Source organism: Anastrepha ludens, chromosome 2, assembly GCF_028408465.1.
Source record: "Anastrepha ludens isolate Willacy chromosome 2, idAnaLude1.1, whole genome shotgun sequence".
NCBI lineage: Eukaryota > Metazoa > Arthropoda > Insecta > Diptera > Tephritidae > Anastrepha > Anastrepha ludens.
The window spans coordinates 78161062-78179078 of NC_071498.1; the positions used below are offsets into that span (position 1 = coordinate 78161062).

At 36.7% G+C, this 18017-nt stretch overlaps 1 protein-coding gene across 2 annotated transcripts in view; it reads left to right on the forward strand.

The window, feature by feature from the left end:
- LOC128871931 (homeotic protein ultrabithorax-like) overlaps positions 1-18017 on the forward strand; it is a 110007-nt gene that overhangs the window by 46515 nt on the left and 45475 nt on the right. For both annotated transcript variants that reach the window (XM_054114115.1, XM_054114114.1), the window contains one exon: positions 997-1047. In XM_054114115.1, the coding sequence (XP_053970090.1) occupies positions 997-1047 (51 nt within the window). The remainder of the gene's footprint in view (positions 1-996; positions 1048-18017) is intronic.

Below are 18017 nucleotides of genomic sequence, written 5' to 3' on the forward strand. Positions count from 1 at the left end.
GATTTTAATAATGATTTATTTATTGTACTCGTATACTAATTTCGTGGTGGCCTCGGCTACTTTGCAGGTATATTTTGCTGTGTTCGTAGCGTTGAAAACATTACCATAGCTGGCAGCGGGAATATTTAACATTTGCTTTAACTCTGCCTTATTTGAAAACGGTTGTTCGGGGCCGAATTTGTACTTTAATTTATACATCTGTAGTGGAATGAATATTTGTTAAAATGTGGCTGAGCTTAATTTGAATGTACTTGTTAGTATTAAATATTTTGTTAATTGAAGAAAATATTAAAAAAAATTGTTGGAAACAGGTAACAGTAAATAAACATTTTGTTATTAAAAAATAAAAAAATACATAAATCGCTACGCTGAGGCGCTACTCAAACAAATATTTCTCCGAAACTTTATTTCAAACACCCCCTTTCTTCACTATTTCCCAACACACTGCTGCTGACAGCTGGCAGCCAAAGGACGCCGTTTTCGGGGCGTCAGACACGGCCTAGCATATTTAAACACGTGGTCTATCGCAGCCACTAAATCAAATTTTTACACTCTACATGCCGCAACGCGTTCAACTTAGCACACGTCGCACTGCTCACTCTGCATCAGTGCCTCATTGCCTCGCCGCAACATTCACATTTTTTTCAATTTTCAAGTGCTGTGCAATGCGCTTGTGGCAGTAATTCCATTGTTTACATTTTGCACTTTTACGGTGTAAACATAACAGCGAGTAGGCATACAAATTCGCTAGACAGAAAAGCTTGGCGGTTCAGTTACGTTCAGAAGTATCCGTTACGTTGTTTGGGGGACTTTTAAACTCAAGTTTGGCGTCAAAAACTAACGGAAAAATGCAATCGGTGTAAAAATATGATTCGTTTAAATTTTAATTGAGGTTATACGTACATACAAATGTTAAATTGTGAAAAGTTTTGTACACAAACGATTATTTAAGCAATATTTTCTAAATCTACTTTGTTTACTCTCATCTCTTTTCAGGTAAGATAAGATCAGATTTAACACAATACGGCGGAATATCAACAGACATGGGTAAGAACTTTTCCACTTATTTTTTTATTTTTCGCTTAAGTTAATTTTTGCATATGAAATCTTGGTGTTGGTAATGTAGACATAATTCGGTAGATATAATATTTATAGCAAATAAATGCATTTCAAAGGAAAGTTTCGAAGGTAAAGAAAAAGTAAATGCGTATAATTGTTGAAATGGTCTCCTTGTGTTATACGAGTAAAGGCAAGTGAAGAAACATTCTGAAAGCAGCAACAAAAATTTGCTTGTGTTCTCATCTCATACTTACCTCGCTTCTTCACTAGTCACATGCGCTTCGATTACGGTTGGCTAGTAGCGCAAACATGTAAAAAGATAACCTGAGTGCACTGCCAACTTATCCATACCATGTGGTTATGCTTTGGCTTTTTAGTCGTTGGGTGGCGGTTGCGCACGCGCACTCACTTTGATAGCGATAATAGTTAACGCTTGCAACTTGCTACTGCAGTTTTTGATTTACTACCTGCACCGAAGTTCGACCACTGCGACGGACTTCACACTGTTCTGTAAAAGGAATTGCTGGGTGGTATGTGGCGTAAGCGGCCGCGGATTCGAGCGGACAGTCGTGCGTCTATTAGCTGAAATAAATGTTGGTGTAGGCTAGCTCGGCCTTGTTACCAACTTCAATCCGCTGCACTTCAATTACTTATTTGGCTGTTGCTTTAGCTACTCCTTTTGATGACTGATTCAATGTGCTAACTTATCTATAAACGATACTGATGTCTTTAAGGAAGATGAGTGTGTAGAAACATGTAAGTGTGCGTAATCTTGAAAATGGCTGAACAAAAATATTTAATTATTATAACTGGTACTATTACCGCTATATATGGTATGTATTTATACATGTATGTGTTTATATAATAGGTCTATTTATAAGTTCGTGCGGTTTTACAACAGATGGCGTAACTTGATTATTATTCCATCGATCCACATTTCCAAACATTCATTGGAGAGCTACTGTCGTAAGGCACAAACGTCAGTATAAGTTTTTTATTTGAAGCGTAAACAACAATATTTTTACCACACTTGAAAATGTCGAATTTCGTGCCAAATAATGTGTTTTTGCGGGGAATTCTTCTTCATTATTTTAATATGAAGAAAAAAGCAGCCGAAAGTCATCGTATCTTGGTGGAAGTTTATGGTGAGCATGCTCTATCTGAGCGAACGTGCCAGAAGTGGTTTGCACGCTTTAAAAGTGGTGATTTTGGCTTGGAAGACGAAGAACGCGAGGGTGCGCCGCCAAAGTTCATGGATACCGAATTGGAGGAATTGCTCGATCAAGATCCGGCTCAAACGCAAGAAGAGGTTGCAAAAACTTTGGGAGTTGATCAATCAACCATTTCCAAACGTTTAAAAGCCATGGGAATGATCCGAAAGGTAGGCCATTGGGTGCCGTATGAATTGAAGCCAAGAGACGTTGAACGACGTTTTATGGCATGCGAACAACTGCTTCAACGGCACAAAAGAAAGGGTTTTTTGCATCGAATTGTGACTGGCGATGAAAAGTGGGTCCATTACGACAATCCAAAACGTCGGGCAACGTATGGATACCCTGGCCATGCTTCAACATCGACGTCGGCGCAGAATATTCATGGCCTGAAGGTTATGCTGTGTATCTGGTGGGACCAGCTGGGTGTTGTGTATTATGAGCTACTGAAACCGAATGAAACGATTACGGGGGATGTCTACCGACGACAATTGATGCGTTTGAGCCGAGCACTGCGAGAAAAACGGCCGCAATACGCCGATAGACACGACAAAGTTATTTTGCAACATGACAATGCTCGGCCACATGTTGCACAAGTGGTCAAAACATACTTAGAAACGCTCAAATGGGATGTCCTACCCCACCCGCTGTATAGTCCAGACCTTGCGCCATCCGATTACTATCTCTTCCGATCGATGCAACATGGCCTGGCTGACCAGCACTTCCGTAATTACGATGAAGTCAAAAAATGGATCGATTCGTGGATTGCGGCAAAACCGACCGAATTTTTCACAAAGGGAATCCGTGAATTGCCAGAAAGATTGGAAAAAGTAGTAGTAAGCGATGGACAATATTTTGAATATTAAATTTGTAACCATTTTACGTCAATAAAGTTTCAAATTTCGAAAAAAACCGCACGAACTTATTCATAGTCCTATTATGTATGTATACGTATGTATTTGCTTTACATATATACTTTTAGTGGCAAAAATTGAAATACTAGCAACTGAAAAATCATGGTTTTTAGTGTTTGAGATAGTGTTTCCCTGCAGTATACTGACGGAATATTATCTATTAAAAAAATAAATTGAAAACGAGTGAGGAAGTGCTGACATTGGCCTGCACTAAACTCAAAAACCCACGCACATTTTAATACAATTAACTTTGAGCTGGCTGCTAGTTTTTGGAATCAATCAAACTCATAAGTAAAAAGAGTTAAAACTTGTAACATCAGATGGATGGGCGGAAATTTAGTCTTAACACACACAAAGCAGGTGCGGTTTTCATCCGATCCCTATAATTTTATGTCGTATCTAAATGAGGTGGGAGCAATACTTGTACCAAGTTTAGTCGAGTTTTATTAAACCGTCATTGACATACACGCTTTTATAGACAAGGAGGAGTTTCACCGGCCATTTTTCCAAATTTTATAATACTTGCGTCGTATTTATTTGTACCAAATTTGAGTAATTTTGCTTTATATAAGACAGAGATATCATGTATTTTTTTTTTTTTTTGTCTGTTTGGAGAACTAGCATTATTTGGCAGGTGGACGTGGTTATTGACTGATTGCGCCCATTTTCCATACCCTGGAGGGTGACTTGGTTAAAGAGTAATATATGTAACGGCTTGTGATCGAGTCATCGTGCTGAATGGACTGATAGACGGACAGATTCAATTAAATCGATTCCTTTCATCATTGCCAGGATTTTGGTACATATAGTTTGTTTTCGGAATAATTTTTTAAAAACAAAAAATTTTGTTTCTGGTATTTGTAGCAACTTTTAATGGTACTCGTATGTAAGTTTAAAAATGGAGCGGACATAAGATATTTTTAGAGTGCTATATTTACTACATAATTTGTTTATGATAAAGAATTTTTACAAATTGAATTATGCATCGTTCCTGCTGCTACGATAATTAATTCTACTTCAAGTACCTCAGATAAAGGTTTTGACTTTTTTGAAGTGAAAACTTCTTTAGAATCGTTGGGAGTGATTTGAGACTCGATGAAACGAAAAAGCGACACTACGAAGCGTTATATGTTGATATACGTGTATGTGTGTGGCTGCGTACTGCTGAGCCACGCTAGTATAGTGAGTATTGTAGTATGTATACTACACTGCCTATTACTTGCTTTGGTGTTTAGTTCAAGCGTCATACGTATGTATGTTTGTATGTATGCTAGTACGTATGTGTGCGCGCCTATGTATTACGGAGCCACGGTGAGCGAGAAGGCATTATGTATACCTATACTACACTGCCTAATACTTGCTTAGACCAAGCGTCCTACGAATGTTTGTGTGTATGTTAGTACGTCTGTGTAATATACGCGTTACGACGTTCATAATAGCAACCGCGTGTACTGTATTGCGTCCGTATTTTTATATTCGTAAATATTTTCATTTTTAAATATTTACCGCAATTGCAGGCCGTGTTGTAATATACCACAATCAAAATGACGGTGCTCGTATTGTAACTCCACAGATAGATCTGAATGCACAGCAACTAGAATCACTGTCTGTTCAGCTCTCTAAAGTGGGAGAAATATGTGCATGCGAAACCAGATTGAGCAATGGAAAAATTGTGGCAATTTATATTTCACCGAATCAATCAATAAATAGCATCACGGAATTCATTCACGAAAATTTAATAAAGTATACACCAGAAGTATCGCGGATACTTAGAAAAGATTACGATAAAGTTCCAATGATTTTAAGTGGCGATTTTAACGTAAATTTTGCATTGGACACAGCGGTTCCTTTAATTGACTTTCTCAAAACAAAATTCAATTTAAAAATGTGTAACAATCGCACTGAATCAACAACACGATCAAAAACAACAATTGACGCGGTATTTCAAAGATATGTTGACAACATCGAAACCAAAGCATTTGTATCATATTTTAGCTATCATAAGCCACTCGTATCATTTGTTGAAATTGAAAACATTGAGGATGAATAATAATAAAATGAAGAAAATAAAATATGAACTTTATAGCAATATTATAATGAACCTATAATTATCCCGCTCCTAATGCTGCTTTCGTCTCGTTCTCTCTCAGTTTGTTTTACGGAAGGTTTCACTTCTATCGCGTCTAACCGTAAGACTGGTATTTTTTTATTTCATGGTATGCTAATGATTTGGAATGGGGTTTTTATGGGGAATTTTTTATGGCTAATTCAACAGACGCTTATTTTAAAGAAAGGAAAAAGGAAAATGTAATATTAAAACTATCCTTATCTACAAACAACGCACACAGACGACACACAGAACCATTGCAGAAAATAAAGCCAACTGCGTACGAAAAGTACTCCGCAATTGAAGTTTTTATATTATTCCTTGTATTTGCTGGCTCTTAACTCCACTCAAGGCGAATTTTGTCCAATTTTGTTGAGCTGAATTTTGCCGTTGTGCCAACCGAAAGTGATATTTAATTTTTTTGCGTTTCCAAAGTTTCGTGCTAATGTCCTCCTACAAGCCGATATTAAACGAGACTCCTTTTTTCTCTTAAGAGTCCTCGGACCCCTAGTGGTGTTTCCAAAAATTTCCGAACGCAACTCTTTCACCTGCATTCCAAATACTTACCTTTTCCATTGTGAAGCTGAAAATATTGCACATTAAAAATAGCAAGAGAATTGGAACGCTAAAAGCATGCCAGTCGGCAAAAATGTCTTATACATTTTCTCATAAAGCTTAATTCCCAAATAAATAAGTTGGAGAAATCTGCTAAAAGTATAAATAAGACAATGCAACGAATAAAACTGACGTCATTCGGCATATTTTGTCAATAAATCCTTACACAATTTGCCCAAGAAATTAGTAGAGCAGCTTAAAAATACAAAATGTTAAAATGAAACTTGTTCAAATATTATAACGAAAACTTGCTGCGACATTCATAATTTATGAACTCCTGTCACAATGTTGGATTCTAAGGTGACAAAACAAGGGGTGTGTTTTATTGCAAAGCAGGAAAAAATGTATGTACGTGCATAAATGAGGACGCTCTTATGCTTGGTATCCTGATTCTTTATGTGTATTGAAGCATATGCATATGCATGTGCATGCATGAGCATATGAACTTTGGCAATGCGGATTTTGTTATTTCGTCACATTTACTGCATTGCGACCGCAATACTGGCATAGAGGGGACTTTACATTGTGGCCACTACGTACATATTTATATAAATATATTCAACTTTAATTGTTCCAAAGGAAGGCAAGGGAATTCTGCTGAACACAATGGTGGTAGGAGAGTATGACCAGCAGGTGTTCATTTAAGGTAACTAAGAACTGCTACAGCTTTGTTAGGAATATTAGAAATTCGAATTGATAATACGCAAAAGACTAGATTGTGTATAAAAATTGTACGGAGAGCCTAAGTATGCTAAGTGTGTGACTGTGTTATTTTTTTATTAAATAAAATATGGGATTGGCAGTGAACGCGTACCAAACAATGTATCTCTTGATGTTATAAATTATAAGTAGTAGAGGATTCGGTTGAATTAGGAACCAGCACTAACACCGATAGCAATATCAACTTTGAAACCCAGTTAAGAATTGCTTTTGCCAATAAGTAGAGCTTTGGACTAAGTAGGCAATAGAGAAGTAAAATTTTTCCCTCAACAAACAAAACTATCTCCTTATAAACTTATCAGTATGCAGATGCGTGGGTAATATTCTCTTCCGATGAGAGGTCGTTGGAGTTTTCGAGCGATTTGTGATATTATTGCAATAGATATACCGACGTACAGTAGCAGGATTACACTGGATTACATACGTTGTGACTTCACTTGCTAAGTGATGTAGTACGAAGAGATAAAAAATGTTCCACTTTTAAGACATTCGTAGCGGAATCCTCTGAAAGGAGAAAAAGCGGATGAAACGGCCTTGATCTCATTTGGTATCTCTAATATATATATATAATTGGCACGTACACCCTTCTTGGGTGTTTGGCCGAGCTCCTCCTCCTATTTGTGGTGTGCGTCTTGATGTTGTTCCACAAATGGAGGGACCTACAGTTTAAGCCGACTCCGAACGACAGATATTTTTATGAGGAGCTTTTTCAAGGCAGAAATACACTCGGAGGTTTGCCATTGCCTGCCGAGGGGATGTTTTTCTTAATTTTGGTGTTTCACCGCGATTCGAACCGAGTTCTCTCAGTGAATTGCGAATGGCAGTCACTCACCAATCCATTCGGCTACGGCGGCCGCGGTATCTCTAATTGCATTCAGATATTGGAGGAAGAAGGAAATGGCGGCGCTTTTTCAAGCTCGGCCAAGATCATTAATCACGTAGCGCAAAAAATAAAATTATCTTAGATTTAAGTTTAACTCAAAAATGGTTTGTTAAATCCATAACTTGGCGGTAGGGATTAAAATTACCAAATTATTTTAATTGCAGCAGGCTTCAAAATTAATGAGTGACTTGAGTGACTTGGATTACAATTGCTGTGATTGAAATAGTCCAAATAAAAATTACAGTGATCGTAATCTAAGTTCGTTCGATTAAGGATTACTTTAATTGCAGTGACTCTTTTCCGCTCGTTGTTGCATTTCCTTTACTAAATATCGACTGTTGTTGTTGTGGTTGGTTGGTTGGTTAGAGTGGTGATTCATTCAGAATCCAACTAGCGCTTTCACACCATTTTGTTGCCACATCCTCGTTACCAACTTGTTTAACAGTTATTTACAGCAAGACTATATCCAGTCTGTGCGGTTTAGGAACCTTATTAGGTTGTTGACGTCTAAGCCAGACAGTTGCTTGAGACTCTTGAACAGCGGTTTGCCCAGGGTTAACATTCTGTCCTTCCATAGGGCAGGGCATTCACAGAAGAAATGGAAGATTGCTTCCTTTTTCTCCGGTTCTTTACAACTACTATGACAGTATGTGTTGTGAGGGATGCCCATTTTGGCGGCTTGTTCTCTGATAGACCAGAAGCCAGTTATGATTGCCGTTAGTCTACAGGCGTCCCGTCGTTTCATGTTGATCAGTGTCGACGATTGCTCGAGGTTGTAGGTGGGCCATAACGTCCTGCTGATTTTGCATTTCGTCTGGTCTCTCCATCTACAATCTGCGATTAGAAGGTATTTTAGGGAAATTGCATTCTGACCACACCTAATGGTGTGAATACCGGTACATTCAAGGCAGATCCCCCTCTTGCCAGTTCATCAGCTTTTTCGTTACCTTCTATATTCCGGTGTCCCGGGACCCAAATTAAGGTTACTCTATGGTTTTCACTCAAGTTGGTGAGGCTGTTCCCACTTTGCTCCAGAGGTTGTTATAGTCGCGTCCAGCGCCTGGATTGCGGCTTGGCTATCCGAAAGAATAGCGATTTTGCCCTTAAAAGAGAAATCTGCGATTAGTAACCTACAGGCTTCCCCAATTGCTAGTACTTCCGCTTGGAAGACGCTGCTGGTATTAGGGAGACGCACAGATTTTTCAATTCAAAGTCTATACCAGCTCCAACAACACTATCCATTTTACTGCCATCTGTATAGACTGTGGTACCGAAGTTGTTTAGAGAGAATCCTGTATTCCATTCTTCCTTAGATGGAAAGAGTGTGGCAAAATTCCTACTGAAAGTCACCGTCGGGACGATGTAGTCAGATTAACTCAGCTTGTCGCAATAATAGACTAGGGTGACCATAAGTTTTCTCTTTCCAGCGACCCGCTTCATTTAACCTAAATGCAGAATCAGTGTTGTTGTAGAATAATTACTAATAAAATTAACTGATATTAATATTATAATGGCAAATGGTTTTTATGAGAAGCTATTTCATGGCACGGAGGTTAGCCAGTGCTGTCGAGGGGCGACCGCTATTAGAAAAAACTTTTTCTTCATTTCGGTCTTTCATCGAGATTCGAATTTACGTTCTCTTTGAATTCCGAATGGTAGTCACGCACCAACTAGTTAACATATAAAACTTCACAGCCCGACATTAGGAAGCGAGTTCGTATACAATTTTATTTGTCTCTTATAAAGAATAAAGTATTCAGAAATAATATTTACAGTTCGCTAAAAAAATGTGGCGCCTCAATATTTTGACAAGTTTTGACTCTTTATTTATTTATTTTTTATTCAAATATTTTTGTTTTATTAAATATAGTTATTTCTATAATAAAGACCAAGCTCAAGTTTCAAACTTTGTACAAGAATTATGAAACTTCGACAAATTTTTAGTCAAAATTTAAAAAAATTATTCGCAGTTGTATATCCCATGAAATTTCAATACAATAAAATGCAAGTTTGAAGTGGTTCAAAATTTTCATAAATTTTTGATCATTTTTATACCCTGACGATTTTGATAATTTTTAGCTCCATATAAAAAAATGCGTGGATTTCTTATGCGCGCGCTTCAAGGAAAGAAATTATAAAAAACCAACGGAATATTCTAGCAACTTCACAGTTGCACATTTCATAAGCTATAAAACCCCAAACCCAGTTTGATTAATTGATATTAAATTAAGTCTGATTAAAATTTTGTTGAAAATTTGTCCAATTTTTTCAAATTTGTTGTATAAAGTATGAAATTTCGATTCACATTTTTTTGTAAGACAATAAAGAAAAATATGTAACAAATTAAACACAACTCTAGGGGTTCCATATTTTTTCACGGACAGTATATTTTGTAACATTTCGGTACCGCTGTAAATGAATAGGCGTTGTTTTTGACGCTGGGTTTTCCTTTGTTAATCACTTAAGGTCTATTCCAACTTAAGGTTGTTGTTGTAGCAGCATAAACATTTCCCATACTTACATACGAGGAATGTTGCTGGAGTGACAGCCCTTGGCTGGATATAAAACCGGGTCGTTTCGGTAACATAGAACCGACTGTCGTGGAAACGCCCAACGTCCAACTTAAGCTCATTCCAAACGCTTCATAATTCTCTAGTGATTTGTAAGTTGGAATATGACTCAGTAGCTTAGAATCCGATTTATAGGTATTGCTTATTCCCAAAGGACCGTGCTGGAGCAGATAAGCTGCTATATTCCTAAAGAGTTTTTTTCACTTCCAGTTGCATTTTAAAATTTGTAAATCAAATTATTTAAAAAAAGTCCTTATTACTAAGTCTCTTAATGAACTTAATAGTATTTTAAATAATATCGATTCTCGTTTCGCTAGATCCCTATTTTTATCAAAGCTTTTTGTGCCTCTAGTCGGTAAGGCTTTGTTACCAGGGACTTAATAAATGAAATGAAATATCATCGTGCGTGTAAGCTTTTCAACAAGGGCTCCGGGCACGGAAAGCTCAAACCTTACCCGAAAAACTAAATTGCATTACGTTGCAGAAAAGACCTGCTTATGATATACGAGTAATTGAGGATTCACTTACGCAATAACGTTTGTGGAGAAGAAGCTAAAAATAAATTTTTTTACTTTTAAATACCTTTTAATACGAATAATTTTATGTCGGAATTGATCAATGACCATGCAATCTATTCACAAATTTAGTTTGCGTATTGTCGTTGCAGGCAGGTAACACTCAATTTGATGTCTGCTGTTCTATTACAATACTTTAATACATTCCGACTCAGTGCCCATGAATTATTAAAATTATAGTGTAACACTCCAAAACAACAAGAGTGAAATACCAGAAACACCGACAGAAATCGCAATAGAACATTGTCGCTTATGTTTATGTTGTGCCAAGGCGAGTCCGCAACGCACGAGCTCTCACCCCACCCATCCAAATGCAAATGTGTGTATGTATATTTGCATGTATAGCAATTTATATTGTATTCCTATATTTGTTAACCTGGCCAAAAGGGGACGTAGCAAAAGGGTTGCTTGCCAACGCATGCAATGGCACAACATAACTGTTGTTATTATCTTTTTTGTTGTCGCCATTCATCCGTTAGCTTGTTCTTACTTTTTATGCGGTGTTCATTGCCCTGTCACATAGACAATCACACGAATGTGTTTAAGGCCTGTCAGCAGGGACGAATGGAAATGTTAAATGATTTTGGAATTGACTATGCAGCGATTGAAGAGTGTGTTAGGATGGGTCGGTCGGCTGTTGTGCCAGTGACCCATTTACCAAAAGCTGTTGACTGTGGCATTCAGCTAAGATGTATTTTGCTACATTATTGACATTTGAAACCGGCTTTAGTCGATAAACTTAACACCAACAATTAAAAAATGAAATATTCATTATTAAAGCCAAGTGCTTTTTTATACTGATTAATGTTGATCCTACTGGTTATATTGAAGCGAAGCGAACGAGTAAACAACCCTCGTAACAACATGTGTTAATCATTACAGTTACAACAACAAAGCTTATCGTTGTAGACAACAATAATGCTCGTTGTTCCCACAAATAATATTCAATTAACAATTTGAATATTAATTTATTACCTAGGCTGTAAAAAATAAAATGCAAAACAAAACGTATGTACGCCAATTTTTGTGCGAAATGCGCAACATCTGCAAGAGCAACAAAAATGTACGCATGCCAATGCCGACTAGTCACTTCGGTCGCGTGTTGAGCCCCTACTACGAGTGCAGTGTCATGTTGGCCATTGTTGGGTTGATGTAGCTGCGATACAAGAAAAACAACAACAATCTGAACTACCGCAGCAACAGTAGCACACTACACAACGTGTTTACATCGCAAACTAGACGTCACTAAAAGCAACAGCAACAGCAACAGATACAGCGAGAAAAACTCTGACAGTGGAGTTGGCATTCGAGAGAGGTGGGAAGCACGTTGTTTTGTTGCAAGCTGTCCTTTCTGCGGCTGCTTTCGCTGTTTTCGTTTCGTTGTTATTGTTGCCATCCAAAATGCCCGCAGACGCCCTCCTCTCTTTATTTTTTGCACGTGTTATTCGCTTGCGACCAAGAGTTTTTGAGTTCTTACCTTCCTTTTGACACTTGCAACGAAGTGCTTGTCACATATGAATGGTAAGTGATGCAAGTAACCTGCATGCTGGCCATACTCACCTTGCCCTCAAGTCCCCGCCCTGGTGTTTGCTTTCAAATTTAATTCTTGGTTGACAATTTCGTCGGCACTGCCTACTGCTGGCTGTCGGTTGTCGACTAGCGCGGACCAACTTGCAACACCTTTGCTTTAATGTGCCACAAACACGACATATAAGCGCGGATGTAAGAATTAAATTCAATTAACTAGCCATTTCATTTTCATGATTTTATGAAGGCTCCCAACAGTTAAATGTCATGTTCAAAGTCGTTGGCAATGAAAAGCCAAAGCGTAGACGATAATAGCGAATACTTGCGACGATAACGGCTAAATACCATCTCATCGAATGCGCCAAGCTGAAGCTATGAGTCGTGCTCTCATTGCTACTTAATTTTGCGATTTACGATTTCAAAAAACTTTACGATTTCGTTTTATTTGATGTTCATGTTTTCATACATTTTTGTGATAGATATATTCTGATTTTTACTTTATTTCAGACAAAGTAATCGAGCAACAACAAAACGGCTATGGTTGAAGTGGATTGTGTTTTCAATGCTATAAACTCATTACATTTATTAGCAGTTAGATTGAAAACTAAGCCTATATGATTGTAAAAAATGAAAAAACACTTATTTAAAAAGAATTTGAAGATTAATTTTTTAATTTGATTTTGTTGATTTACTAATGCAGCCTTGACATCGCATGCCGATTATCTTAAGAGGCCCGTCGTCGAAAAAGTCGATAAAACCACGGAAATAATCGAAGTTTACCGACATGTTAGTAGTCGTAGCATCGCCCAGGAGCCAAAGATCGACCATAAAACTGTTTGCGCAAAATAAAAAATAAAAATAGTGGATTTCTTTTTCCCCAAATTATCTAATATAATGGCTAATCTTCCTATGTTTCCTTTTTGTTTTATTAAAAATTGTGGGGTTAACTTGTATGCTACATTTTTCATCCAAAAAATCGACGAAATTGGTCTAATTAAAACGCAAAATAAAAGTTTTTGGTGTCTTGAGTGGACCGCACCCAAATATTTATTAAAGAAATGAAACCAAACTTAATATTAACCTTAGTATTGCAAAGTTATTTCAGATCAGTATCCAAGTAAATGGAACTAAATGCAGATTTTATAAATCGTTTTTTATACTAGTTTAGTCATTTCCTCTTCATTCCACCGTTTCAAAAGCAACCGGTTTGAACCGTAAATATTTTGCGAATTACGAACATCCGAGCAAGCACGTATGCGATTTAAAAAATATGTCGTGAAATTTTCGCGAGCTCGCCTCTATGACTTTGTGTCCCCTTAAAAGAGTTTCGTCAAATAGTTTAAAGTTATAAAGCCTTTAGTTTTGAATAAAGCCTTAGTTCTTTATTAATTCCTACAAGTTGAGATCGTCCCTCTAATTCCAGAACCAGAAATGTGTAAAAATGCTGTGAAATTAAGTTTCATAATTTACTGTGTTATGAAAATTACAAGGTTTGCTTTCGAATAAAACGATATTTATGGTTTCCTTGCATGCATGATGTTCTGGACTTTTATATAACATAGATCATCCAATGGTTTATCAAGTCAACCCATTAACTCAAAGTTGGAAAATTTGCACATTCCTGCTTCTGGCATAAGGGCACAAGTGCAGAGGTTCTTCAAAACCAAAACCAAGATCTTACCTATGTTTGAAATGATTTAAAATGTAATAAATTAAGGGGTAACACCACTGTACACGCGTAAAATAAACACGATTTTTAAAGAATTTTTTTGTACAGAAGGAAAGGGAAAGGAATCAGTCTGATTTGGGAAGTTATTACTTATATACTAAAATACAAAACTACAAAGTTTGATCGAAAAATTTTACAAAATGGCGGCATTGGAGACATTTTTGTAATGTGGTTTCTCTTGAAGGAGCTCCGCGGCACGCAGCACAGAGGGTGCAAATTTTAATCTGGAACAAAGAAACATTTTTTTTCTTAATCTAGATAAAAATAGCTAGAGAAACACGTAGGGGATTTAAAAAATATTTATTTTTGTGGAATTAGCAAGCATTTGAAGGAAAAAACTCTATTTTGGACTAAAAAAACGGGACTTAAATAATTATAACAATCGTTTAAATTAATCTATCGAAAAACCCCTACGCTCTTCTCTTAAGAAGGTTATTATACAGACTTAGTGAAAAACCTGATTAAAAATATTAAAAATTGTTTGAGTTATGCTGCGTGCCAATTTCAGAAAACGTGTTTTGAGAAAAACGCATTTGAAGTATGGAAATTTGGAGAAGTCGTTAGGTAGCAGTCACTAACGCTTGGTTAAAAGCTTAAAATATTTATGAAATAAACTTCGGTAACGTATAAAACTTTTTGTTCTGTATTTTAAAAGGTTCAAAGAATTTTTTAAGCTTATAAAAAAAAAATAATATTTTGAAATTTCTACAGTGGTGTTACCCTTTAAGCAATAAGTTATTATACGAACGAAAGACGTTTGAATTCCAAAAGGACAACAAACTATCCTTAGTAAACATCGAGCAATAATAATAAATTAACGCATACACACTTGATGAGTCCAAGGTCTGTGTACTGGTGCTGTCCTACTTGTACATATCCAAGCTTATGCCGGCTTCGTATGGCAGATGGTTTGCATATATATACCTATATAATTGGCGCGTACACCCTTTTCGGGTGTTTGGCCGAGCTCCTCCTCCGTCTTGATGTTGTTCCACAAATGGAGGGACCTACAGTTTCAAGCCGACTCCGAACGGCAGAACCCTTTTTATGGCCAAAATACATATCGCCACTATGAGAAAAACCTTTTTACTGTTTAATATTCACTGTGGGCACCGAATCTAGGACCAACCGCCTATATATCAGGTACAACCAAATTAAACCACGGCGGCAGCAAAGGAGACCAAATACGAAGCGAAGAATAATTGAGTGGAAAATAAAACAATATTCTCGTACTTGTGTGAGGTATAAGCAAAATTGTGCCAAAAACCATTTGAAAATAAACCAAAAGTACTTCCCATATAATACTCAAAATTATGAACATTCACAGACACTCCCTTTGAAAATGTTTCCATATCAACGAAAACATCAATAAACATTTCGTTGGCATTATTATTTACTCATTCATATATGTATGTACATATGTATGTATCTGCGAAGCAAATAATTGTGCAATTGTGCCATTTATGTTGCAATAGTCGATTGTCATGCAATGCACACACATACATGCACATTCATAGTTCCACCTTTTGCTATAATCTAGACGAAATAAAAGCAAAATGAAGCAGAAGAGGAGCAGCAATAAAATAATGGGAGTAGAGTGCAGCGTGGAACATCTTTCACGAGCGAACAGGTGCTGCTGTAAAAAATGCTACAATTAATCATTTCACTTTAGCAGCTTGACGACGCGCGCTGCTCCAGTACGCTGCTGAGCAGGCAAGTGGTGGTAGCAAAAAGCTCGCTTAATGTTTAACAAGCGCAAAACGCCTGTTAATTATCACCTGAGAAGATTAATGTTCACTTAATGTGAGTATGCAGAACAAAACAAAAAACAAAAAAAAAAACAAATGCACTATAGTTGCCGACTAACTCGCACATTTTGCGCATTCACAGTTGCTGCAAAATATAAACCGTTCACTATGAGAAGATGCATCCACGTGTTGTGGATATTGCGCTACTCCGAGCTGAAGTGGATGCAGGCAGTCGTCCTCTGACGATGCTCAGATGCCACACACCGACAATTCTGGTCATCGCTTCAGAGTTAGTTGTAAACAATTTGCTCGCACTCTCAGCGCTAACCTCAGTGATTATGGTAGGTATCATCATAAACAGCAGAATCTACCACCGAGTACATAAAACACAAATTATAATTTGTTTTTGCAAACGGTAAAACTAAAGCAATAAAACCAATTACATCATATGAGCCAAATCTAAACTGTGCGCCCTCTTTGCCGTTGGAGTTTTAGATTGAAAACAAGCAGCCGACTTTAACACTTTCACTCACTTACACCTGGCCTCCTACTCAGCTCTGCTGTAGGTACGAGTACTCGTACATTCCACAATAGTCAATATTCGTTTTTAAAAATTTATTAACTGCCAAAACGACAGCAGCAAAGCCAAAACAAAGCATCACACCAACCATTACTGCATCATATTGGCTAGAATGTTGCGAAAACATGAAACAAATATCGATTAAGGTGAGGCAAAGTGCGTCTGGCTCAAATCGCCGGCGGTAAACTTGTTTCTGCTGCCACCATCACCTTCGATTCAGCGCTGTGGATCGATCGCTGCGATGCGCATACAGGAGCTGTTCTTAAACTCAAAGATCTGCAAGCAGGAAATTTTAAATATATGGTTGTACCTACTTTCATATATGTGCGAGTATGGGGGGAGTATAAGTTTCATACGCACATAATAAGGTGGCCCTTTTGTTTTTGAGTTCAAAAGCTTACGTTTTTGCACGACACAAATATTTATTCTTTTTAAATGTAAAGTAACGATCGATCTTCGTTAAAGTAAATAGCAAGCAAAAGCAGCAGGCACACGTAAACATTGGAATGTTCATAGAAAATTAAATGTTGTTAAAAATTCACATTTGCAATCATAAATAAAGTTGCGCAAAGGGCAGTAGCTCTCTCATTGACGTTTATTTTGTTGATTAAGACAAAAAGCGTTGGAATCAAATTAAAGAGTTCACAAATACAATGTTTATCTCCATATATTTATAATATAAGGAAAGCCCTAATGCATGCATTCATATACGAATGTGCGAAAAATATTGAAAAGTAGAAGGAAATTATTGAATGAAATACAGAATTTGAGAACAAGAGAATATAAGTGTAAATTAGTAAATATGCTTTAAGCGTTTGTATTGGAGTATTGGAATATTACAATAAAAAAAAATTAAATTCAGGCGACATAGAATAGATAAGGCTGAGGGCTTTCGAACCAATATTTGAACTTTTTAATATATTAATGCTTTGGAATTTGTGGTTTGTTGCTATTTTGGGGTATTATGAACATATGTAGTAGTATATATGTAGATATGTAAACAATGTAAACAAACTAACGTTAATACTTTAAGCACAAATTTATTATTGACGAATTAGGAAAATATAAAAGATGATGGATTGATCTTAATCAGTCCGGTTCTGTAACTTACTTCCGCGTGAATTTCATTGAAAGTTTCTGGTAATTCTAATATCATCAGAGAACCAAATATGCCACTATGAGCTGCAGTGAATATATGAAGATTTATCATCTTATTTATCGTTTTAATTTTTTATATCTGCAGTAGAGTTTGTAGCCTGGACTTTGGTGTCGCAGAGTTTTCTTTACTTATTTCTTTATTTAACCAACAAACAAGACGCATACAGGCTATGTGGATAATATAAACACATATATGCTAACAAAAGATTAGAGAAAACTTCATGATTAGAGTCTCATTAGTATATTCTTTACCAGGGTTAAAAAATGCGGGACCTATACAATTGAAAAAAAAAAATCATAGTTGCCCAAAGATATTAACTCAAGTAGCTACAACTGTTTGCCCGAATATTGGAACAACTGAGCGGTAAATATGTGACTTTGCCAGCCTCCTACATCTATGTGACCGCATAAAATAGATTCGATCAGAAAATTGGCTTATTTGCTTATCAGAGTGCGAAAAGAAAATCATACAACGTGAACTTCCAAATTCGGAAGGACCTCTTTCTTGTTTTGTTTGCAAAGAACCATCAACATTTAGAGCTTCTTAATTAAAGTCCAACCAAAGATACCAAATTAGATGATGGAAATTGAAAATATTAGAAAGAAATGTGGAAAAAATTA